Source organism: Rhinolophus sinicus, chromosome 15 (assembly GCF_057876585.1).
Source record: "Rhinolophus sinicus isolate RSI-liver-muscle chromosome 15, RSI-T2T, whole genome shotgun sequence".
Lineage (NCBI taxonomy): Eukaryota > Metazoa > Chordata > Mammalia > Chiroptera > Rhinolophidae > Rhinolophus > Rhinolophus sinicus.
Genome location: NC_142515.1, coordinates 10,083,038 through 10,106,464, shown reverse-complemented (window position 1 = coordinate 10,106,464; position 23,427 = coordinate 10,083,038). Strand labels below are relative to the sequence as shown.

General features: G+C 46.1%; 3 protein-coding genes and 1 pseudogene across 4 annotated transcripts in view; 2 read left to right on the top strand and 2 right to left on the bottom strand.

Moving 5' to 3' along the window:
- Positions 1–8,723, bottom strand: part of CACUL1 (CDK2 associated cullin domain 1) — a 227,540-nt gene extending 218,817 nt beyond the window's left edge. For both annotated transcript variants that reach the window (XM_074338983.2, XM_088791834.1), the window contains exons 1-3: positions 8,584–8,723; positions 5,440–5,545; positions 4,416–4,547 (exon numbers count right to left, since the gene is read on the bottom strand). The gene's annotated coding sequence lies outside the window, so the exon portion shown is untranslated. The remainder of the gene's footprint in view (positions 1–4,415; positions 4,548–5,439; positions 5,546–8,583) is intronic.
- NANOS1 (nanos C2HC-type zinc finger 1) lies at positions 8,446–10,849 on the top strand. The gene has a single exon (XM_019725264.3). It carries the CDS (start codon positions 8,446–8,448, stop codon positions 9,307–9,309), a length of 864 nt encoding a protein of 287 aa, XP_019580823.1. The 3' UTR covers positions 9,310–10,849.
- Positions 10,850–13,649: 2,800 nt separating this feature from the next.
- Positions 13,650–23,427, bottom strand: part of EIF3A (eukaryotic translation initiation factor 3 subunit A) — a 36,085-nt gene continuing 26,307 nt past the window's right edge. The window contains exons 18-22 of the mRNA XM_019725265.3: positions 22,724–22,812; positions 21,292–22,163; positions 18,479–18,680; positions 17,457–17,638; positions 13,650–14,889 (exon numbers count right to left, since the gene is read on the bottom strand). Of these exons, the coding sequence (XP_019580824.3) occupies positions 14,660–14,889; positions 17,457–17,638; positions 18,479–18,680; positions 21,292–22,163; positions 22,724–22,812 (1,575 nt within the window). The 3' untranslated portion in view covers positions 13,650–14,659. The remainder of the gene's footprint in view (positions 14,890–17,456; positions 17,639–18,478; positions 18,681–21,291; positions 22,164–22,723; positions 22,813–23,427) is intronic.
- LOC109444119 (NADH dehydrogenase [ubiquinone] 1 alpha subcomplex subunit 5 pseudogene) lies at positions 15,044–15,369 on the top strand (annotated as a pseudogene).

Genomic DNA, 23,427 nt, shown 5'->3' with positions numbered 1-23,427 from the left:
ACGTGAACACTCAGCACGCTTGGAGCTGAGGGAGGGCTGGGGCAGAGGCCGAGGCCAGAGCGTTAGATGTCCCATCAGCATCCAACCACCATCATAGAGACAGCCTGAGCAGGACCAGGAAAAGACCCAGGACCCCCTGGTATCCAGTACCCATTGGCTGGAGCCAACTCCAGGAGACCCCCCCGTCCTGCTTGAAGAATCAGGAACTCAAGGTACCATATCTGCTTCTGAGCCAGGGCCAGCACAGGCCCAGGCATATCTTCAAGAGCTGTGAACGCCTGCTGAAAGCAACACGTGCCCACAAGCCTCAGGCCCAAAGTGTACGTTTCCATAGAGCAGCTGATCCCCTGGCCAGAAAGGCTAAAAATAATCTCGGGTAGATGTGCAGACCAGACTCTGACACATTCAAACCAAAAAGACTCAAAGATTTGCACAGTTGATGGAAACTGAAATATCAGCCGGCTCCTCCAGCCTGCGGACCACTTTGCCCAGTGATTCAGCAAAGACATTTGTTTGCTGAGCACCTGCCAGACACAGGAGGAGAGAAGGGAGTTCAATACCAACCCTTAAATAAACCATGGTTCATCTTCATAGCTGCTGAAAGAAGAAGGCTCTATATACACTGACCTGGAAAGCTCCAAAGGTGTGTTAAATGAAAAAAGCAAATTGCAGAACAGTACATAGCATCTCAGATGTACTAAGCTTGAAGGAAAGTGTGCATGTGCCCGTGTAAATGCATGGCCAAAGACCTGGCATACCTCACAGAGACCCCATGCCAGTCATAGTATTAGCCCCATTTTGCAGATAAAATTATTAAGGTTCTGTGACGTTAGGTAACTTGATCATGTGGCTGCTAAACTACGGAACGGGGGTATAATAATAACCACTAAGATTTACATAGCAAAAATTTTTAAAGAACTGCAATAATACACACTAAACTCACTCATTGACTCATTCATTCAACAAATATGAATAGAATGTCTACACCACTCCAACCTCTGGAGAGAAAATGATGAAAAGTACAAATGAAGTCCCTGTACTCACGGCACTCACATTCAGGGGTCACCTCTGGAAAGGGAATGATAGAGGGTGGGGGTTGGAGACATGAAAGAAAATATTAGCCTTGTCTAAATTGTTATAGAATTTTTCAGAATAGGAATGAACTATTTGATCAACCCACTATTTGAGTACTTAAGATTTATTTGTAATATTGCCATTGAAAAGAGATCTTTGGGCTTTGGGGGTAGGAATTTCATCTTCAAGCCGATTGCCCAACTGCTAAGAGTGTATTTCCAATATACTTTTGTTTTAATTACTGTAACAGTAATGTGCATTCAGATAAGCAAAATGCAGAGAGCTAACACTTGAGGGGACCTTGCTGTGCACCAGTCACTATGCTAAAGCTTGTGTCTGATCCTCGTAACCACTCTATGAGGTAAGAAATATACCCATTCGATAAATCAGTCCTCAACCAGGGGTGACTTTGCCCCCAAGGGACACATGACCAAGTCTGAAGTCATTTTGGGTTGTAACATTGTGGGAAAGGGGGAGGTTTCTACTGTCATCTAATAGACAGAAGCCAAAGACGCTGCTCAATATCCTGCAATGTATAGGACAGCCCCGGAACAAAGAGTTCTCTTTCTTTATGTCAATAAATGTCAGTAGTGCTGAGGTTAAGAAACCCTGTAATAAATGAAGAAACTGAGGTTCAAGAGAATAACCTGCCCAAGGTCACATAGCTAGTGTGGTCGGCAGAACAGTGGCCACACACACCTGTGAGTATGTCACTGGACATGGCAAAGGGAAACTCAAGGTGGAGATGGCATTAAGGTTGCCGATCAGCTGCTTTTAAAAAAGGGAGGTGATCCTGAATTGTGTGCACCACGTTATCACAAGGGTCTCTGAAAGTAGAAGAGGGAGACAGAAGAAAAAAACAGAGAGATGGCAACATAAGAAGGTAAGAAGGACTAACCGGCTGTTGCTGGCTTTGAAGAAGGATGGGGGGCCGTGAGCCAAAGGAATGCAGGCGGCCTCTCGAAACTGGAAGAGGCGAGGAGCCTCCAGAAAGGAAGGCAGCCCTGCAGACAGCTGACTTTAGCCCAGGGGGACCCACTGCTGACCTTCAGGACAGCAAGAAAATAAGTGTGTGTTGTTTTAAGCCGCTGCATTGGTGGTAATTTGTTACAGCAGCCATAGAAAACCAATATGCCTCCCACCAAAGCATCGTCACCTGTTTGCTTGTCTGCCCAATTAGAGTGTAAGCTCGTGGGGCTCAGGAGAAGGGCAGTCTTAGTCCCAGGCTTTGAGGGTGAACAAATAAACTGTAGAACTGGAAAGAGCCAAGAAAACATGTCGGCCATCCAATTACTTTCAATGAGAGGAATCTGAGGTGCAGAGAAGGGAAATGTTCAAGGCTGCTCAATGTATTCCAGCCTCGGCCACCACCTGCCTTCTTTCTGGTCACTAAGCCACACGAGCCCCAGGACAGGCACTGCTGCCAACTCAAAACCATCAGGGTCAGGCTCCGTCAGGGTACAAGACATCCCTAGGGAACTCAGGACCGCTAGGAACACGTAAGACCAGGAGATGTCTACAATGAGGAGCGCTCTTGAAAATGTTCATCCCAACGGAGCAGCTGATCCACCCGTCATTGCTGTACCCAGCCCCTGCCTGAGCAGCTCAATTAGGAAGACATCCGCACTCAAAGCTTTAGGAAGGCCCGTGGGCACCTGGCTAATGGCAAACTTGAGGCCTGCTTTCAAGAAGCTTAGCATTTCACACCTCTGGCCAGAGCCACAGCTGCAGGCATTCTGGGAAAAGGCACTTCATCCATCAGACATCTTTTCCCGTCTGTCAGAAAGTTGCCATAATATACTAACTTCATTAGAAAAAGACACTCCAGATCTGCCAGAAAACTATCATAGATTCACTTGCGTATGTATTACCAGATCTATGAAGTTAAAGGCTTCTGCCTTCAGATGCGAAGCCCTTGTGCAGTGCACAACCTGCAGAACTGTACACAGCAGCCCTGCTTGGCAGTCGGGTCTCACCCCCTTCACTGACCTCATCTTCTCCCCTCCCCGAAACCAGCCCTCAGGCCCACTGGAGAACAACCTTGACCTCATAGTTCACCATTTTATGTGTAACAGCCCCACTAGGGGCCCCTGCTTTTATTCCTCTCCCCTTGCAGACAGCAGGAGTTGAAGATGAGTAAGAGAAGGCTGATGGTCCCATTCAGCAAAGCACGTGAGGAGGTGGGAGGCAGAACCCAGTGAATTCTCACGGAATGAATGTCCACGGGCCAGGAGATGGCCAAGGAAGTATGGTGGCTCACAGCACAGGCCTTGGAGAAACCCCACCCACTCACTAGCCAGGAGATGTTGGGTATACTCTTTTTGCCTCCCCAAATTTCACTTCTTTTTTGTGAAATGGGTATCATTGTAGGACTGCTGGAAGAATCTAAGAAATAATATGAGTTCTTGCCGAGTATCTTGTACGAGCTCCAAACCTGAGAGTTACTGTTGTTGTCATTATTATTATTATTTATTATTATTATTATTATTATTATTATTATCAGCACCATCAGCCTGGGGACATCTGCCCTTCAGGCTGTCAGCTTCCAGGCATTTCAACGAAATGGGGACAATCCAGATTTCTAAAAGCAAACCACACTCCTGGGGGGAGGGAGGGTACGTTATAGAGAGAAAGGGTTACTCATGTACCAAAGTGCCCACTCCTGGATAAATAGAAAAATCCAGACTGCTTTGACATGGCATTGGTTTTGTTTAGGGGGCAATCAGACACAGGGTGCAATGCACCCAGTTTTGTCCCAGGTAGCTCCCTGTGCTCTCTCCTCCTGCCCCTGCCCCCTGTGCTTCCACTGGCCCCGCCCATGTGTCCCCAGAAGCCCCATGGCCAGAGGCTGACCAGGGGCATCCAGTAGGCACTGGCCCAGCTTTGCAGTGAAAGGACCCAGGTTTCAATCTGAGCCCTGCTGCGTGTGAGCTGCACGGCCTTCCCCCATGTGTAACACGAGGCAATCACGGTACCTGCCCCACGTGGCCGCCGCGCTAGCGAGCTCTAAAGCACCTGGTCTGACGATGTGGTGTCACTGGCATTACTATCACCTGGGAGGCTTCAGCACAAGGTGGGGGGGTGGGGGGAGGGGCGGTGAGAGGAGGGGCCTGACAAAACCTGTTCTCAGTTCTCTGACTTGCTTCCTGCTCTGTCCACACACACACACAATTCTGACCTGGTTGTCACCTCCATCTGGCCAGAATATTGTATCCAACCCTTTTGACAGAATTACCAAATGCATTTTTTTCTTATTACTACGTTTCAGTTAGAATAAATTCAGCTGCAAGTAAAAGAATACCCAACTCCCAGTGGCTGAAACAACAAAGACGTTTACTTACCTTGTGTAACAGGTCACCGGGTCAGCAACAAAAATATTGCTTTTTTTTAATCACTTTTCTGGTCAGCCATCACCAGTGTGTCAGCTTTTTGTCCTTAAGATTTGGCCCTCAGCGTGGCCTCAGCTCCAGAACCTGCCGGTGTCCAGAAGAAGTGAGGCCCTTTTTCAATAGACAGCAAACTCCCTCCCAGAGTCCTCTTCACAGAAGTCCCCTTATATTGCAGGGACCAGAAGAGGGTCCTCTGCTAACCCAATCTTGCCCGGGGGAAATGGGATGTTTCTGCTGGCTTCCACCTGTCACAGCTCATCCCTGAGGCCGAGAGAACAAGAATAAGTAAGCAAGAACGGAAAAGTGGCCGTCACTTCACACGATGAGCCCCTCACTGATCACAGGAAGGAGCTGGGGCCCAGAGTGGTTACGTCTGTCGTCCAAGGCCACAAACGACTTTGCAGAAGGGCCAGGAAGAAAACCGGCCACCGGCCTGGCAAGCTCTTACCACGTCACCTCCTTGTGCCTGTCAACCAACCATGGCTGACTGTAAGCCCTCAGAGGGCAGGAGACTGTCCTCAGGACTCTCGGAGCTTGGCCAGAGGCATGATAATGACCAAGTCAACACTGTTACAGAAGAGAGCCCCCAATGTGCCCAGCTACGCTTCACCCGCCTCCAAGCTCCACGGCTGGGGAGCCAAAGCACTTCCTGCCCCTCGAAAGAGCTTGGCAGGCGAGTCAGCGGGAACCCAGAGCCTGACAAACAGCATCTCTGTAGCTGCCTGGACACCTGCCAAGCCGCCTCATTCCCCAGGGCTGACCTCATGTTTCTGAAGAGCCTCAAGACGCCTGAGGTCTGTGTGTTGCCTCTCCTGGTTCAGTTCTGCTGCCAGTAAAGGAAATGGCCCAGGCTGGGGGCCACGCGAAGAGGTGGGGACAAAGAGCCCAGCAGCCCTCCCCAGCACCCACCCTGCCAGAGCCTTCTGCCTGTGCCACGCAGGCCCATTCCAGGAGAAACTGAGCAACACCCTCTCACCTCTGAGATGACGCCCGTCCTGATCTGTCTTCCTGCCTCCACCAATCCAAAGGTGTCCCTTGAAGACACTTTCACACTCAGGCTATTTCTGTTGCATTCCAGACTTCTGGAAAGGAACAAAAGGCACTTCAACTTCCTTGGAGGTGCTAAGAACATCTCTGAAGTCAGTTCCACCTCAACGAGAGCCAGAGAGCTCACCGCCAGGCTGAGGCTTGTGCTTGGCGACAAAAGTAACTATAGTTAACCCAGAGCTGAACCAGGCACCCACCCCGGCCTTCCTGTGGTCACCCAGTGCACTGAGGTGAGCACGTGACAAAGGCCTTCATGCACTTTTGGCTCCACTTCCAAATATTCTTTCTGGGTCAAACACCTACTGGCATTAGACAGTGGGCAAGGTCAACAGCCTGTGGAAACAGAACGCAGCCAGACCCCCAGGACCCACGAGCTCCCTTCCACCACTTTCCAGGGCATCTTCTAGCAATTGTCGGTACCCACCCACCCAGCCTGCAGCTCCAAATCAAGGCGTTTGTTCTTACTCACATTCACTTAAAAGTTTTTATTCCCCTTATAAAACCACACACACAATCACGTAGGAGAGGAGAGAGGCCTCACTCTTTTGCCATCCTCTCTTTGGCCTGACCAAGCGGGATCAGACACAACAGCAGGCGATTTTAAACTTTCCTTGCAGAAGTTTTTCTCAGAACGGTAGCTCCCACTCCTCAGAACTTGAACTGTCTGCATACCTTGAAAGCATGCAGGCTGCAGGGCTGCGCGAACAGAGAGGAATTTTCCATTTATAGAATAATAAGCTTCCTACCAGTCTGGGGGCCTCGTTCTCATGGTAAGAGCTCAGAGTTGTGTCAGCAAACCTGCCACGCTTCGGCAAGAGCCCCAAGCCACTCGGGCTCTTTTATTTATTTTTGGTGGGAGAAGGGGAGGAAATAAAGGAATGACTTTTTCACTTGAGCGCCAACACAAACTTGAAAAAGGAACTGGGTTGGCAAGTGCAGAATATTACTGCCTGGTTTCAGGACCTAAATCAACCATTAGGGAGGAGGTGAGGAAGAGACTGGAAAAACACATCTACAACCCTTCCCACGGACAGGTGGCCGGAAGAGGCATCACATTACTGCCTCTTGTGCTTCCCTGCGCCTGCCGCCTGGACCCTGCACTGCACCTGAGGGTGCGGGCCTAAGCAAAGGCATGGCCCCAACTCACTTCTCTTCTTCCAGTGTCCTCTGTGTTCTACACTTGATTTTTGCTGCTGCACACACAGACTCATAGTCTGAAATCCCTTTGGGGTCCGTGGTATAGCAGGAAGGCCACCAAAGCAGGCATGCTGGGGCCCAGGTCCTAGTTCTGGCTGGTACATATTCACCATGTGACCTTAAAGAAGTCCCTCTCTGAGTCTCATTTTCTTCTTCCTGTAAAGTAAGATTAGATTGACTGATCCCTGATCCCAGAGATCCCTTCCACTGCTGACATTCTGATTCTCTCGTTCAATCTAACATTAACCAATGCCAGCACTAGTTTCTGGTCATCCTCTGCGGGGCCATTCTAAACCTGTGGGGCACAGCCAGACCTGTGAGCATGGCCTCACACCTATTGAGGACCTCCAGCACCAGCCACCTGGCTTCCGGTTTCAATAGGAGGGGGGGAAGACCCGCCACCTGAAGAGCCATGTTCGAAGTCCCACAGTACCCTACAAAGACCCTATCTAGTACCTAAAACTTACCTACTTCCCATGAAAACAAACGAAAATGTTGCCCCTTCTCCTAAGAAGGGCATGACCAACTTGCCTCTTTCTAATCAAAAATCTTCTGATTTTTTCCCATTATTTTTACAAAACTATTGTACCTATTTCAAAGTATTAAATTATGATGCTGAATATGCTTTGGTTTTTCAAACTGCACATACACCCCAGATTGTGATAGCTGAAGGAGGAGAGCTTCACGCACAGACACACGCACACACCCCAGTCCTAGGGCTGGAAGGTTTTCTGGTCCAATCCCCATTCCCACCTAAGTCAGCAGCTTACATCCACCCAGTCTCTGAACACCTGTTGGGAGGCCGCTGTGTACTGTGGGAAAGTGCTGCGTCCTTCCACTACTTAGTAAGGCGAGAACCACAACCTCTGTGAACCTCAGAGGTTTGTGCGAGGATTTCATCCAGTGGAAATCTCTCCAAAGCGCTGTACAAACAGAAGTTACCTGATTACTGAGCGGCTCTGACTTTAAAACAGCATCCTTAGATCGGGCCCAGTCCTACCTACTTCCCCACAGTTTTTCTTGCTGACGCTGGTGAGAAGGCAGGAGGCGAGAAGGGGCTTTGGGGCCGGGGAATTAAAGGTTGGGAGGTGCGTGCGTGAACCTTGGGGCCTTCCCTAATCGCCATGCATACCCCCCTCCTTGGTTAAGTCTCACCACCAGGCCAAAGGAGCCCCAGGTCACCTGTTCAAACCCAGGGCACAGAGCTCAGGCAAAGGCCGGCCCCAGCGCCTGCCCCACCCCGGCTCTCCCATCCTTTACTTTCCCCTCCCCGCCCAGCTGCGCTGACAGGGCACGCCCCCTACCTCCGCTGCACCAATCAGCGTCCGGAGCGGCGCCCATGGCGCAGGGGGCACTGGTTGGCAGCCAATTAGCGCCGGGGCCCGTGGCGGCGCCTCGCTCGCCCCCTCCCAGAATGAAAGCCTCCCGGCTGCTGGCTAGGCTGGCGCAGCGCGCGGGGCGCAGGAGCTGCGCGGGCTCGAGTGGAGAGCGCGCATTGCTCGCCCGCCCGCCTCTGCTCCGCCTCCGTCCGGGGCACGGGTGAGGTGGCCCGGGCGAGGAAGCACAGGGGGCAGGGCTGCAGCAGCGAGGCCGGGGGGCGGGGAGGATCGGGGCCCGATAAAAGGCGGCGAGGCGGCCCCACCCCGCGGCAGGCCGGCGGACAGGCTCGGCGCGTCCCTTCCGTCCGGCCCGCGCCGGCGGCGGCGGGGAGGCGGCGCGCGCGGTCTGCAGCCCGCCCATGGAGGCTTTCCACTGGGCTCCCCACTCGCCCCGCCGCGGCCGCGCCCCCGCGCCCATGGCGCTCGTGCCCAACGCCCGCTACGTGAGCGCCCAGGGCCCGGCGCACCCGCAGCCCTTCAGCTCGTGGAATGACTACCTGGGGCTCGCCACGCTCATCACCAAGGCGGTGGACAGCGAGCAGCGCTTCGGCTGCGCCAGCGGCGGAGACGGCGGCTCCCCACCGTCTTCGTCTTCCTCGTCTTGTTGCTCTCCCCACTCGGGGACCGGGCCCGGGGCGCTAGGGCCGGCGCTGGGGCCGCCGGACTACGACGAGGACGAAGACGACGACAGCGATGAGCCGGGGACTGGGGCCCGCTACCTGGGGGGCGCGCTGGACTTGCGCGCGCTGGAGCTCTGCGCGGGCCCCACTGAGGCTGGGCTGCTGGAGGAGCGCTTCGCAGAGCTGAGCCCGTTCGCTGGCCGCGCCGCAGCCGTGCTGCTGGGCTGCGCGCCCGCCGCTACCGCCACGGCCGAGTTGGCGCCGCGCGAGGAGCGGGCCCCGGCGTGGGCGGCCGAGCCCCGGCTGCACGCCGCCTCCGGGGCTGCAGCCGCCCGGTTGCTCAAGCCGGAGCTGCAGGTGTGCGTGTTCTGCCGGAACAACAAGGAGGCTGTGGCGCTCTACACCACCCACATCCTGAAGGGACCCGACGGGCGAGTCCTGTGTCCCGTGCTGCGTCGCTATACGTGTCCCCTGTGTGGCGCCAGCGGTGACAACGCGCACACCATCAAGTACTGCCCGCTCTCCAAAGTGCCGCCGCCGCCCGCCGCGCGGCCTCCCCCACGCAGCGCCAGGGACGGCCTTCAGGGCAAGAAGCTGCGCTGAGCTCGGCCTGCTGCCACCTGACGCCACCGGGGTCACCGCCTGCCCACGCTCCTTTTTGGTCTGCACACCATCTCTTCCTCGCTGTTGGGGAGGCGTGGAGCTCGGCCGTTGGTCCAACTTGGGATGTATTGGTTTTTTCAAAGCAAGCCGGCCGTTCCAAGTACTTTGTCAAAGGGCGGTCGAGACTAGACGCTAAAATCTTGATTTGTTTAGTTTCTAGGGTGTGCACACCCAAACGGTGAAGGCTGTGTGTTTTCCAACTGAAATATGGCAACTTTGAGACGCTGTTTATTTACTGTAAACGTCGACCTACTTTAGGTGCACATCATCAGTATGAAATTGTCTCAATCTAATCTTGTATGTTTAATTTTATGAACAGAGGCACTTTACTAGGTCTAGAATATTTTTTTAAAAGCCTCTTAATTGAACTTAGAACTGGCGATTTTACGGAATGTCGGCGGCAAAATGACTATTTTATTGTTTGAAACAATATTTCTTAGTTGTCCTTAACCAGTTATCTAATTCCAGGTGAAGCGAGCCCCTGGTGGCATCACTGTGTTGGGAAGTGGAGGTTTAGTAACCTTTCCAGTGTTAATTTGGGTGGGTATTCCCTCCCTGTGGCTTGTTCGTCCTAGCTGGAGGTGGAAAATGCACAATCTGTAGCAGGTAGAGTACGGCTCCTTATCCTTTTATGTACCAGATCTTTTATTACTAAAGTAGCAACTAGCGTTTTCCACCTTTAAAAATTGTGCCAAGTTATAATCATATTGTGTATACACTTGGAAATGGTGCTGTTTAAAAAACTTGTGTATTTATACAGTAACAGTATATGAATTCATTAATCTTGCCTATAACTTTGCTACTTAGCCTTTTGTCTATGTACCCACCCCACCCCCATTTCCAGTTCTTTAAAAACACTTATCTTAATGTCAGGAGGCAGCAGCATTGACCCTGAATTGTTCAATTTCAGAGTTCCTAAATTGTGAAAGCTCATTCCAGCTGTTGCCTCTCTAAATGGAAGATGGAATGTTTTGCGCTCTAGGTTAATAATAATAACCTGTGTTCAAGAAGGTTCCACTCTGGGCTGTCGGGCTTTAGGCACAGGCACTGCTCAAACCAAAATAAATACTAATTGTGGAGCAGGGACTGGGACACAAGGACCACCACTCCCTCATATTCCCTTTCCCACAGGAAGGCCCCAGTCTGTTTCTGGAACCCCACCAGTTATCATAAACCAGATGAAACCTGATCCTTAGGCAAAGGTTCTTAACTCCTACTTTATCTCCTCCCCCCCGCCCCCCCTTATTTTTAAATTCACCAGGCTGAATGCCACACCATGGCATGTAGCTAGATCAAGACCAGAGGCAAGGGGCGGCCGGATGGCTCAGAGCACGAGCTCTGAACAGGGTTGGCAGTTCGATTCCCACATGGGCCATCGAGCTGTGCCCTCCACAACCAGATTGAATGACAACTTGGAACTGATGGGCCCTGGAGAAACACACTATTCTCCAATAAAATTTAAAAAAAAAAAAAAAAAAAAGAGGCAAAACTGGAGATTAAGATGAACTCACCTAAAACAAAATGCATCATTGTCTGAAAATACTAGCAAGAGATTTAGTCTAAGTATATAAAGATTCCAGTAGATTAGGTTATGAGAGGTTAGACTGCTCTCATGTTAAACAGCTAACTTCCTCCACAGCAGAATGGTGTGAACACTCCTTTGAAGGTGTGAGAGGCTGGTGTAAATAACATTGGATGGCTTGTGAGCCTTTTTGTTCAAGAAAGGGGCATGGAAACGAGGAGGGGGACAGGCACAGGGTTTCTAGGCAAGGAAAAAAGAATCCACTCCTCTACTTTAGTGCCAGGCCATACAAGTGCAGATTTGACGGGGCCTAAACTCAAGTAGCTTAATAAAGCCATGTACTTATTCTGTTGTTTTTGCTAGAAAACATACCAGCCTTAAATTAGTTGCTTTTTGCGTAGCATTCAGGACAGTATGAATTTACCTCTTCTACCGCTGTTCTACCTTTTCAAGGGTCCCTATAAAACAGATTAATGCATTCATTCGTCAGACCAGGACTAGGCAGGCGGCTACTTTGTATTTTTAAAAAGAGCCCAATTATAGACCCTTTCCAGGTCTCAGGCAAGTGGCTTTAATGTATCTTCAATATGAGAATGCCTTGGTGGTATGTACCTAAACATGGAGTTAACTTAAGTCTGGAAGTCAGGAGAGTGTTGGGAAAGGTATCCAGAAGACCTCACAACTAGTCAGGTAACCACTATATTAATCTATTCAAAATGCACCCCATGTCACACCCTCCACATTTGCCTGCTTTCCAGCTAACATTAAAATACTGGAAGTTAAAGCATGAACAGAGACTATTACTGCTGTTAATTAATTTTCCAGAGATCTGTTACGAAAAGTATACTAGTCACTCATACATTTAAAAGCAACCTTCCAATTGTTCAAAGTTTATAAAATCAGTGTGAAAACATTCTTATTAAGAACATGCAGTGTATTTGGCTACAAACAAAATGACGTACTCGTATGGATACACGACTTGAGCTGCGACTGCCTTGACCGGCTGGTCCTTTTCTGTAGACATTTCCAGCGGCTTTTAATGTCTTTGAATTTTGATTTTCCTTGTGAAGTCCTTTTTGGAAGCTGCAGAATTACTTTGATTACAACTTTTGGCACAGATTTATTATAAGCCAAAATTACATGTTTTAAAATACCACAAATACATGTATACTTGAAGGGAAAGAAAACGAAAGTTTCAGTGTTAGCGTAACTTTCCAGTCTGCTCTTGGACACCTGAGAAACAGTCCTTCCGTAGTGTCCCAAATGTCAATTAGCCTTGTGAAATGATAAATCAAAGTGTCTTTGGTAATAAAAAACAGGTAGTCCTTGGCGTAAAAATATGCCACACATACAGAGGCCAACCTTCTCCTGGCCACTGTCTCCACCCCCACATCCACCTGTATTAACAGAAATGGTATTCTAGTTTAAAAATGAAGTAGTTGGGCTGGCCCGGTGGCTCAGACGGTTAGAGCGCCATGCTCCTACCTCCGAAAGCTGCAGGTTCGATTCCCACATGGGCCAGTGGGCTCTCAACCACAAGGTTGCCAGTTCAATTCCTCGAGTCCTGCAAGGGATGGTGGGCTCAGCCCCCTGCAACTAAGATTGAACACGGCACCTTGAGCTGAGCTGCCGCTGAGCTCCCAGATGGCTCAGTTGGTTGGAGCGTGGGCTCTCAACCACCAGGTTGCCGGTTCGACTCCCGCAAGGGATGGTGGGCTGCGCCCCTACAACTAGCGACAGGCAACCGGACCTGGAGCTGAGCTGCACCCTCCACAACTAAGACTGAAAGGACAACAACTTGGAAAAAAGGCCTGGAAGTACACACTGTTCCCCAACAAAGTCCTGTTCCCTTTCCCCAATAAAATCTTTAAAAAAAAAAAAAGAAAAATGAAGTAGTCACTGGGAACATGAAGACTTCTGCGCGTGAGTAGGTTGGTCAGCTTTCCCTTGACACCTGTGAATAAATGGGGGGTCAGGAGTGGGGGACGTGGCTAAGCCCTGAGAATGGAAACCTAAGATCAGGCCCACCAAGCAGCAGCAGACCCTTCTTCTTATCTTGTGCGCTGCACTTGGCCTACCAAGGGGTCCTGACAGGAAGGGTGGGCTTGCAGACGAGCCTGGGAACCTGATCAGCAGACATGCATCTAAACGAACCCTCTTACATGAACTGTCCACTGGAGCCTGTGATGTCACAGGACAGTCCCCCTCTAGTAACTTAAGACTCAGAGCAGTTTACAAAAGAAAAGGCCCTCCACAAAAGACCTTTTAAAGACGTTCACTTGTTTGGAAAGAAAGCTAAATGTTTAAAACTGTGGTTTCCATCATGGTAACATCAATACTCCCTCTTCTGGCCTTACAGCTGTACCAACAGGAATTTTCACCGCTACTCAACATCGGAAATAATTTAAGTGTCTACAGCCACTATAACTAACATTCTCTGAACTATGATTTTTCTCATTTCAAAGGAAAGCCCAAGATGGTACACACCCCCCCACACACACACACACACACACACGCATACAGGCTCAGACAACAGCATTACAAGGAAACGAAGGGGTCCTCGTTAATAAAGGAGGACGTCGTAGGAGAGACATCCTAGCCACATTTGCTTTATGTTACGTTCAGGTTATTCTCTTGGATCTAGACACTGAGACACTTAATGGCACTAGTAAAACTCAAGTAAAATGAACTCAACTGAATATGCAAATTCACCACTATAAAAAACCACTTTGACTATAACCACAAATCAACACTAAAACAAATTCTGTAAGTATTTTATTTATCATTAAAGAAATACCACAGCAGCAAGTTCTGTGTTGGCTTCAATGAGACCAAATAGTTAATCTTTAACGTAGCTACTTCACTCCAAAATTGAAGTCAACACAGTCGTTACTACAAATTACTTATTGAAAGAATCTATGCTGAAGAGAAAGGAAATTAAGAAAAAGAATTTTAAACAATTCCTCCAAACCACACATTTATAAATATTGTCATATTTAAAATGCTTGAAACGCATGAGTTCTCCATTAATGGAAGAGCAGGTTGCTACTGGCACCAGAAAAAAGCTCAGCAATAGTTTACCAAATGCTTTAAAATTTAAATCCTCTGTTTTGGATTCACACTTGGGTGGTATTCTTGTCATTACAACAATGTCTGAGAATTGCTTTATACTCACCTCTCAAGTAAAATCTACAGAAAATCCCACTGTATCCAATGCTGGTAATGTTTACTGCACTTAAAGTGAACCTAAAAACTTTCTAAATTTAGGTAATACCTCAAAATACCTAGAGGTATAGAGGTATGTCTCAGCTGCTAATGATGTGAAAACTGTGTCAGCTCCCTGCTTTAAAGAGTCATGAAATACATTTTCTATAACAGAACCTTACCTCATTCCAAATTAATATATTTCAAAATAAAAAAAAAAAAAAAAAAAAAAAAGGATCAGCTCTATACCAAGATATAGGTGTTACTCAATACCTGAAGGGTTCACATTTTAAATTTATTTTTTAGTTTTTCTTTTTTGTAAACAAGTGATTGATGAAATAATGCAACACCTTAAATTCCAGAAAATGGCATGGTTTTCCAACCTCCTGTGGATACGGTGCATGATCAATCTATTATATAGGATTAATACAAGTTCATGCTTTTTGTGTTATGGTGAGACAACATTAAAGAATCCAATTTAGACAGGTTGAAGCACAAGTATAATAATCCTTGAATGTAATCAAACCTATGTAAGACATGAGTTTGAATCCATTATCTTGAGACTTAACGTCGTACTGTAGTCCACCCGTCTTCATCAGTCTCATTTTTAGTACGACGAAGAGATTCCCTATCTTTCTCAGCTCTCCACGAGGCCTTCTCTTTTTCACCTTCTCTTTCTCTGTCTCGGTCTCTTTCCCGATCTCTTGAAAGAGCTGGGGGAGGAACACGACGAGGGGCATCCCGCTCTTCTGCCCGGTCATCTTTCCTGTCATCAGCACGTCTCCAAGAACTTGCTAAAAGTTTAATTGAAAGAAAAATAAAGTTTGTACTATATTCTATTGGCTCAGACTAAACAACTTCAGAAAAAGGAATGCCTCAAGTTACTCAGAAATCCTGTACTGAAGATAATACAGAATCGCCATGAAAAACCAATAAAAGGGGGCTGCCATGGCAGGCTTGCTGAAGACCACTGGTCTTGTGGGATTGGGTGTATGAGAATCCACATGAGAGGCTATGAATACTGTACACAAAGATTCTTGATGTTCTTGAGCAAATCCCTAAAAATGCAGCATACAGAAAGTATACCAAAAAAAATCACAAATGAGAAGCTGGATATGGTTAAAGCAGAACCAGATGTTAAGAAATTAGAAGACCAATTTCAGGGTGGCCAAATAAAAGAGGTGATTCTTCAGGCTGAAAGTGAACTGAGTTTGGCGAGAGAAATAATACAATGGAAACTATGTGAGCCTTTAGTGGAAGAGCCTCCACTATAATATGGCCAATATAATCATCAGAAGACTTGTGTTGACAGGAAACTGATATAATTAAACATTGTTATACATTAAAAAAAAAAAACAATAAAAGCTAAATACATTTTAATCATTTTGATACTATTTCTCACAAAATCTTTAAAACATACACACTAAGATATAATTCACATTTGCAAACAAGAAGAAATCATTGGCTTGGCAAGTGTGGTAATTGCTTTAACAACAAAAGCAAAAACTAAGACAAAGTGACAAAAATCTGGCTGAATGAAAAATTTTAAAATTAAAAGGACTTTTGGCTCTTGAAGACATTTTAACAGCTAATTAGCCATAAGAAAATTTTTAATTACAATTATAATAGAAGAAATATCTTTATAATCCAGTGGTACTAATACTAAAAGATTGTTGAGACAACTACTTAAATGCAATGATCATTTTAAACATTAAAAGTTTTTACTGGGGGCGGCCGGATGGCTCAGTTGGTTACAGTGCGAGCTCTGAACAAGAGGGTTGCCAGTTCGATTCCCGCATGGGATAGTGGGCTGAGCCCCCTGCAACTAAAGACTGAAAATGGCGACCGGACTTGGAGCTGAGCTGCGCCCTCCACAACTAGATTGAAGGACGACGACTTGGAGGTGATGGGCCCTGGAGAAACACACTGTTCCCCAATGTTCCCCCCCCCCCAAAAAAAAGACGAGTTTGAGACCATCAGACTGTTAGATGATAAGGAATTACTAATTTTTAAAAAAATTTTACTAAAGTTTTAATTGTTACAATTTCAGAGAATGTTTTACACTTTGTACTAATCTGACTTAAATTAAATAACTGATAAATTATTTCATTTACATAAACTTTTCACCTGTATGAGGTGTGATATCAAAACATAGTGAATGTTTAAACAAAAAAAAATTATTATAGTTAAAGACACATTGCCATTAATCCCCCTCAAATTACTCCCCCCACCTCTGCCGGCTTCCAACAATACTTATCCCATCGTTCTTGCCACTTTCTGAAGCGGTTCTGGAAATCCTCTTTCGTGTCTTTAGTTGTGCTGTCGCAGCTGCCTCGATGTCCCCAATCACTTGGACTTTGGGAAAGAGCCAGAAGTTGCATGGTGCCAGATCCGGTGAATGTCAATGAGGACACACCGACGTGTTCATTTGACACAAGTTGCCGTGTACCAGAAGCAATGTGTGACACAGGATGATTTACAGCACACTTTTAAACACACCTTCTCTCAACCGTAGCTGCACCGAACAAGTTGAAATTTGTCACACACTATAACTAAGGTTCGGCGCACCGCTTCCCGTACTGAAGATTCCTGCCTTTCCGTTGGATGGCACTCAGCAGCAGAGTTCACTGTATTTTGTGTCACACATCGTTTCTGGTACAACATTCTCTGTCAAAAACATTACAGTGTGTCCTCATCCACCTTATTCACAGGATCTGGCATCGTGCAACTTCTGGTTCTTCCCCCCAAAGTCAAAATGACCATGAAAGGAAAACGTTTTGAACCAACTCAGGACATCGAGGCAGCCGCAACAGCACAACTAAAGACACTCATGAAAGAGGACTTCCAGAACCGCTTCAGAAAGTGGCAAGAACGATGGGATGTGTTCAAAGTGAGGGGTAGTATTTTGAGGGGGATCGATGACAGTGTCTTTTACTGTAGTAAATTGTTTTTATTTAAACATTCACCGTATTTTTTAATCACAACTTGTATATATTTTTTGCTTACTCTCTAATTTAGTTTACTATTGTGTTTCCCCAAAAATAAGGCCAGGTCTTATATTAATTTTTGCTCCAAAAGATGCATTAGGGCTTATGTTCAGAGGATGTCAACCTGAAAAATTATGCTAGGGCTTATGTTCTGGTTAGGGCTTATTTTTGGGGAAACAGTATTATACTTTGAATTTAGAGATGAGCTAACTTCATAAAGCAACCAATGAGTAAATTTATGAAATCCATGACTTCTCAACTGAATAAGTATCCACCACCTACCTTAATTTTGGTGTTCATACAAATTTACAATTAAATAAAATCCAAAATTCCCCCAGAAATTATGGTTCTCCAATAGTTCAGACCACTCATACCTTCTTCACGCTCTGCTCTGAGAGGAGGTCCTCTGCGGTCTCTGTCATCTCGTCTTTCTCTCAGATCACGGCGATCATCTCTGTCACGACGACGGTCATCTCTATCCCTATCATCACGACGACTTGAATCTCTCCAGCTTGAAACTTCCTCAGCTGGGCCTCTTCTCCAGTCACCTTCATCCCTGTAGCCATTCAAAACGACATATTCTAAGTTCTGTTGTTAAGACGACATAGGTAATCATGTCGAAGTTGGTGCTCAGAGAGTTTACGACTATAACAGAGATGAAGTTTAAACTCACCACTTGACCTCAATCTGGGCAAGTGAGAACATCTGGAGCTGTGCTGTCCAACGCAGCAGCCACTACCCACATGTGGCTACTTAAATTTAAGTTAACTAAAATAAAATCAAGACTTTCCCTCAGTAGCACTAACCATATTCCAAATGGTCAACAGCCCCTTGTGACGGCTGGCTACCATAACAGACACTACAGATATAGGACATTTTCATTCCTGCAGAAAATTTAACAGTGACGATCTAGATTTATCAATACAAAGCCACTTTGGCTTAAGGAAACAGGCTAGAACTTTTACAACTCCTATTAGGTTGGTGCAAAAGTAATTGAGGTTTCTGCAACTATGTTTTAACCTTTTAAACCGCAATTACTTTTGCACCAACCTAATAAAAGGGCTTTTAATAATTTAAAGGCAACAAAACTGATGACCTAAACCACAGGGAGAAAGCAATGGACTGGCAAAGATAACTGGACCAAGAGTTATACAACCTGCAGATAGCCACAAAGCTCACGCCTCCACTTTCTCACTTTGTTAAGAGGGAATGTTCAATTAGATGACCTCTAAAATTCTTTTTTTTTTAAAAAAAAGCTACAATATAATTCTAATAGATAAATTTGGGCAGAGGGAGGAACAAGGAGCACCATTTCTCAAAACCGGCTGGGAGTACAAGGAGAGTGTGTGAGAGGATCCTGACTGTAAACCACAAACGTGCTATCAGAACACCTAACCTTGGACGTCTGAAGCGCTCCTCTCGATCCCCATCTCTCTCTCTGTCCCTTTCTCTCTCGGGGTCCTTGTCGTTCTCGTCACGATCTGGACCATCTCTCTCTCTCTCTTTTTCTCTATCCCATTCACGTTCTTCTGATGGTCTTGACTCTCGAGGTGGACCCCAACTCTCTTCTCTGGCTTTTTCTTTCTCTCTCCATCCACCTATTTTTTTAAAGAAGCGAAAAATTTTTTCCACTCAAGAAACAGATTAGCAATTATGAATAGAGATCTTAATGTTAACATTAATCCATCATCATTCTAAATACTAATTTAAGACACCACACCTCATGACGAAAAAAACAAAAACTAAAGCCATTCACCTCATTTCACAGAATCACCAGCTATTTATGTCTACCTATCATGTTTTTCAAACATATAGGAACATATAAGAAACTTACAAAGCCTGGGTTGAGTATCCCGTATGTAGAGATTCTGGATATAAAGAAAATCTGTTTTGATGGTAAACAACTAATTTAAGCAGAAAACATAAAGGGTGAGGGTTAAGACCTAGATCTCTGAGAGACAGAGCCCCAATTATGAGTTCATTTATATCTTGTAACATTTTCAAAACCTTTGTAACCAAAAACTCTTTTCATATCCCTGCCCTCCACCATTTACCACCCACGCAGTCATGAAACAAGGATAAATCCTTTGACCCTGCCCAACACTTCACATTTATCCATGTGGTATCCCAATCAAGAAACATTTTATTTATACATATCTGCACAAAGAGGCCAAAGGGAACAGAGATTTCAATGAAAATGTATTATAGCTCTAAGGCTAATAATTATTATGGCCGTTAGCATTTATAGTACGTGCCACAGCACTATTCTTAACTCTGCATATATTAACATATTCAATCCTATCCACAGCTGAGCCAAGGTTTCATAGTTGATAATCTGCCTACATGATAAAATTTATTTGTACCTTCTAAAGTAATACTCGAGAACTTTTACATTCACTCGCAGATACATGCAAAGTAACAAAATGTGAGTCGCCTGACAAGCACATTCTAGGCTAAGGTCAAACAAGGTGACGACGCTCTGCCATCTTGCTGCAGCTCTCATACTTTAAATATGTGTCCTTTTGGAGGTCTAGTTACTGTCACATTTTTACATTTTAGTGCTTTTGGTTGGTGATTTCATTGTATAAATGGCCCAAGCATTGTGCTAAAGTGTTAGCTAGTGTTCCCAAGTACAAGAAGGTGATGGATGGGATAGAGTGCATGTATTAGATAGGCTTCACTAAGGAACAAGTTGCAATGCTGCTGGCCGTGAGTTCAACATTAACGAATCAACAATATATATTAAATAAGGTATGTTTAAATGGAAATGTAATAAACAAGGTTATGTACTGTCTGGTTGACAAAAATGTTGGGAATAGCAGCTCACAGGAACCTAACCTTTTTGTATTTCTCCTAGGAGCAAATGGTTCAGTATTCACAGACTTTATAAAACACAACTAATGCAAATTAATGAGAACTACACTGTTATCCCAATTTTATTGGAGGCACACATAAGTTAAGCAGCTTGCCCAGAGTCACACAGCTAGACAGCAGAATGAAGTGGGCCCTGATCATTACCTAACCGGCACCTGGGACCCCGGGCATCATCCATGCTTCGTCTGGGACCCCAATCATCAGCATTACACCAGAAGAGAGTGAAGTATGCACCAGAACCACTAAGGCTAAAGGCAAGAAAACTGCTCACTTAAATTTGCATTTAAATCAGATTACACTGAGCCAGCAGAGACCGGTAACAAGAGTTCAAAGAAAGAATGATGGTGGCCCAGACCCAAGTACATGCATGGGGAATAGGGAAGTGGGTGGGCTTAAGGAACACTGGACAGGCAGAACTGAACTAAATGGGAGATTTAACCTAAAGGATGAAAGAGAGGGCGAACAAATCCCAGATTTCCAGCTGACACAACTGTGGACAGTGGTGTCCCTGAAGGGAAGTATTTGTATATATGTGTGTAGGAGGTGTGTGTGTGTGTGTGTGTGTGTGAATTCAGTTTTGATAGGTTGAGCCTAAAGGGTCAGTGTGACACTTCCAGGCAGATATTTTGTTGGAAACACGTCTAAAGGTAAGGAAAGAAGTCATCTGGGAAAGATGGTAAAAGTCACAGACTTACATACAATTGCTCAAGAATAATGAAGTATGAAAAGATGAGCAGGCCAAAGACTGAAAAATAAGGAAATGAGCTCTTCCCATGAACATAATCCCATGGGTGGCACGAGTACAGACCAATGTTTAGTAAGAGTGTTCTTTTCTTCATTATTTATTATGGGATTGGTCCAGGACAGAACCTGAAGAACACGCATACTTAACGTATGAACACAGGAAGAGGAGCCCTTAAAGCAGCAGTCAACAAGGCAAAAGGAAAACAAAGCACGTGACATCACTAAAGCAGAAAAAAGGTGAAGTCATTTAATTTGTTTTGGTGTGTGGGATACTGAAGGCAAGCTTTTGACATAAAAGTCACTGCAGAGATACTCTAGGAAAGATAAAAGACCAGTTTATCTAGAAACAGTAATATAGCCCAATCTGTCATATATCCATTAATATTTCATTTTTTCAGTTGAAGAATAACTTTCTTATTAAAAAATCAAAATGTAATTAGCCCTTTTAGATATTCCTTGTTTGAAATAACCTGCTACCATCTAAGAAACAGTGGAGATTAACTTGTGCAAAATTTTTACTTTCTATTGGTTAATACATCAAATGGATTCTATAAAGCACTCAATCTGGTTTTCTAAATCCCAGAATTTTACCTGGCTTGACAAATGGTCTCCAAAGACCAGGTCTCGAGTCTTCGCCCCTTCTGCTGGGAATCCGATCATCATCCACCCGTCTTGAGACCCGGTCATCATCCATATTTCTCCAAGGCCCCCTGTCATCATCTGCACCACGCCTGGAAATTCTATCATCATCGGCATTCCTCCAAGGTCCCCGGTCATCATCCATCCCGCGCCTAGGACCTCGGTCATCATCCATGCTGCGTCTGGGGCCCCGGTCATCATCTATCCCGCGTCTGGGGCCCCGGTCATCATCTATCCCGCGTCTGGGGCCTCGGTCATCATCTATCCCGCGTCGGGGGCCCCGGTCATCATCTATCCCGCGCCTGGGGCCCCGGTCATCATCTATCCCGCGCCTGGGGCCCCGGTCATCATCTATCCCGCGCCTGGGGACCCGGTCATCATCAGCATTACGCCAGGATGACCGCTCTTCATCAGCACCTCCTCGCCGCGGCCCCCGCTCCTCATCCATCCCACGTCTTGGTCCTCTGTCCTCCTCAGCTGTCCGCCAGTTTCCTCTATCCTCATCCAGCCCTCGTCTAGGTGGTCTGTCATCATCCGCATGACGCCAGCCGCCCCTGTCTTCATCAGTAATTCGTCTGGGAGGCCGGTCATCATCTGCATTACGCCAGGTGGGCCGGTCATCATCTGCCCCGCGGCGAGAGAACCGATCTTCATCAGGACCTCGTCTAGGAGCTCTGTCATCATCCACACCACGTCTCGGAATCCGATCATCATCTGGTCTAAGAGGAGACTCTTTCTCTTCATCTTCCCCCGAACGCCTGGGGCGATCATCATCTCTTCGGAGAGGCCTTTCCTCATCCCGCCCTTCTCCACGTCTCCACTCCCTACAGAGCAACAAGCCAAACATTTTTAGGAGGAAATTTTCTAAAACAGCACATGATCCTTGGGGATTTCACTCACTTTTAAAAATCACTTCAATGTAAATCCATTAATCCTGCTCCTAAAATACTTTCTCCTAATAAAAAAACCCCCACAAAATCCAAAATACTACATCAACGAATAAAGCAATAAGCAGACAACTGCCTTAAAAGGTATCTGCACTTTACTAACAGTACGTTGGCAATTTTAAAGAATGGTTTGATTTACTTAAATTTAAAGGAAAAGAAAAATGTGTTATGGAACTATTCATTCTTACTCTGGCTTCAATACTATTCAATTAGGGAATTAAAAAACTGGAGCATATTATTTCTCAAAATGTTTAGAAGTCAATTAATTACAGCAGTATTGAAGTAAACTATGAAAAACATTTCAGTAATAGAGATGCACACAATTCTTCACAGCTCTCCTTTCCCCAACCCTATAAAACAAACCAATTAGAAAGCTACTAATAAGATATTAACAGGGCCTACGATTAGCTGGTACTACTTTCCTTAACTCTACTTACTTCTCCGGCAGGCCTCTTCTCCACTCAGACTCTACTTCAGGTCCTTTTCTCCATGTGCCTTCGGAATCTCTATCGCCCCAACGAGAGTCCTACATTGACCAAAGTTAGTTAAGATGCAATGTTTATTACAATTACAGGTACTGTAATTCAACAGTTTTCGAACTTCTATTGAACAATCTTAAGTCTTTAAATATGAACAAGTTTAAAAATTGTTTCTTTTTAAACCTGAAATCAGACTGATAGTACAGTGAAACTGGTATTCGCAGGTATTGCAGGTGGCTTTAAAAATTGATAAATCACAGGGTGGCCAGATGGGTCAGTTGGTTAGAGCACAAGCTCTGAACAACAAGGTTGCCAGTTTGATACCCACATGGGCCAGTGAGCTACACCCTCCACAACTAAATTGAAGACAACAAGGTGCCGGTGGGGCAGCCAGATGGCTCAGTTGGTTTGAGCGGGAGCTCTTAACAACAAGGTTGCTGGTTCAATTCCCGCATGGGATTGTGGGTTGTGCCTCCTGGAACTACAGACTGAAAACAGCGACTGGACTTGGAGCTGAGTTGTGCCCTCCACAACTAGACTGAAGGGCAACAACTTCACTTGGAGCTGATAGGCCCTAGAAAAACCCACTGTTCCCAAATATTCCCCAATAAAAAATTAAAATTTTTTTTTGATAAATCAAGACTTGAAAGCAGTGTGGCAGC

Excerpts from the sequence above, each read along its gene's own strand:
- NANOS1 (XM_019725264.3), top strand. The coding sequence starts at position 8,446 with ATGGAGGCTTTCCACTGGGCTCCCCACTCGCCCCGCCGCGGCCGCGCC.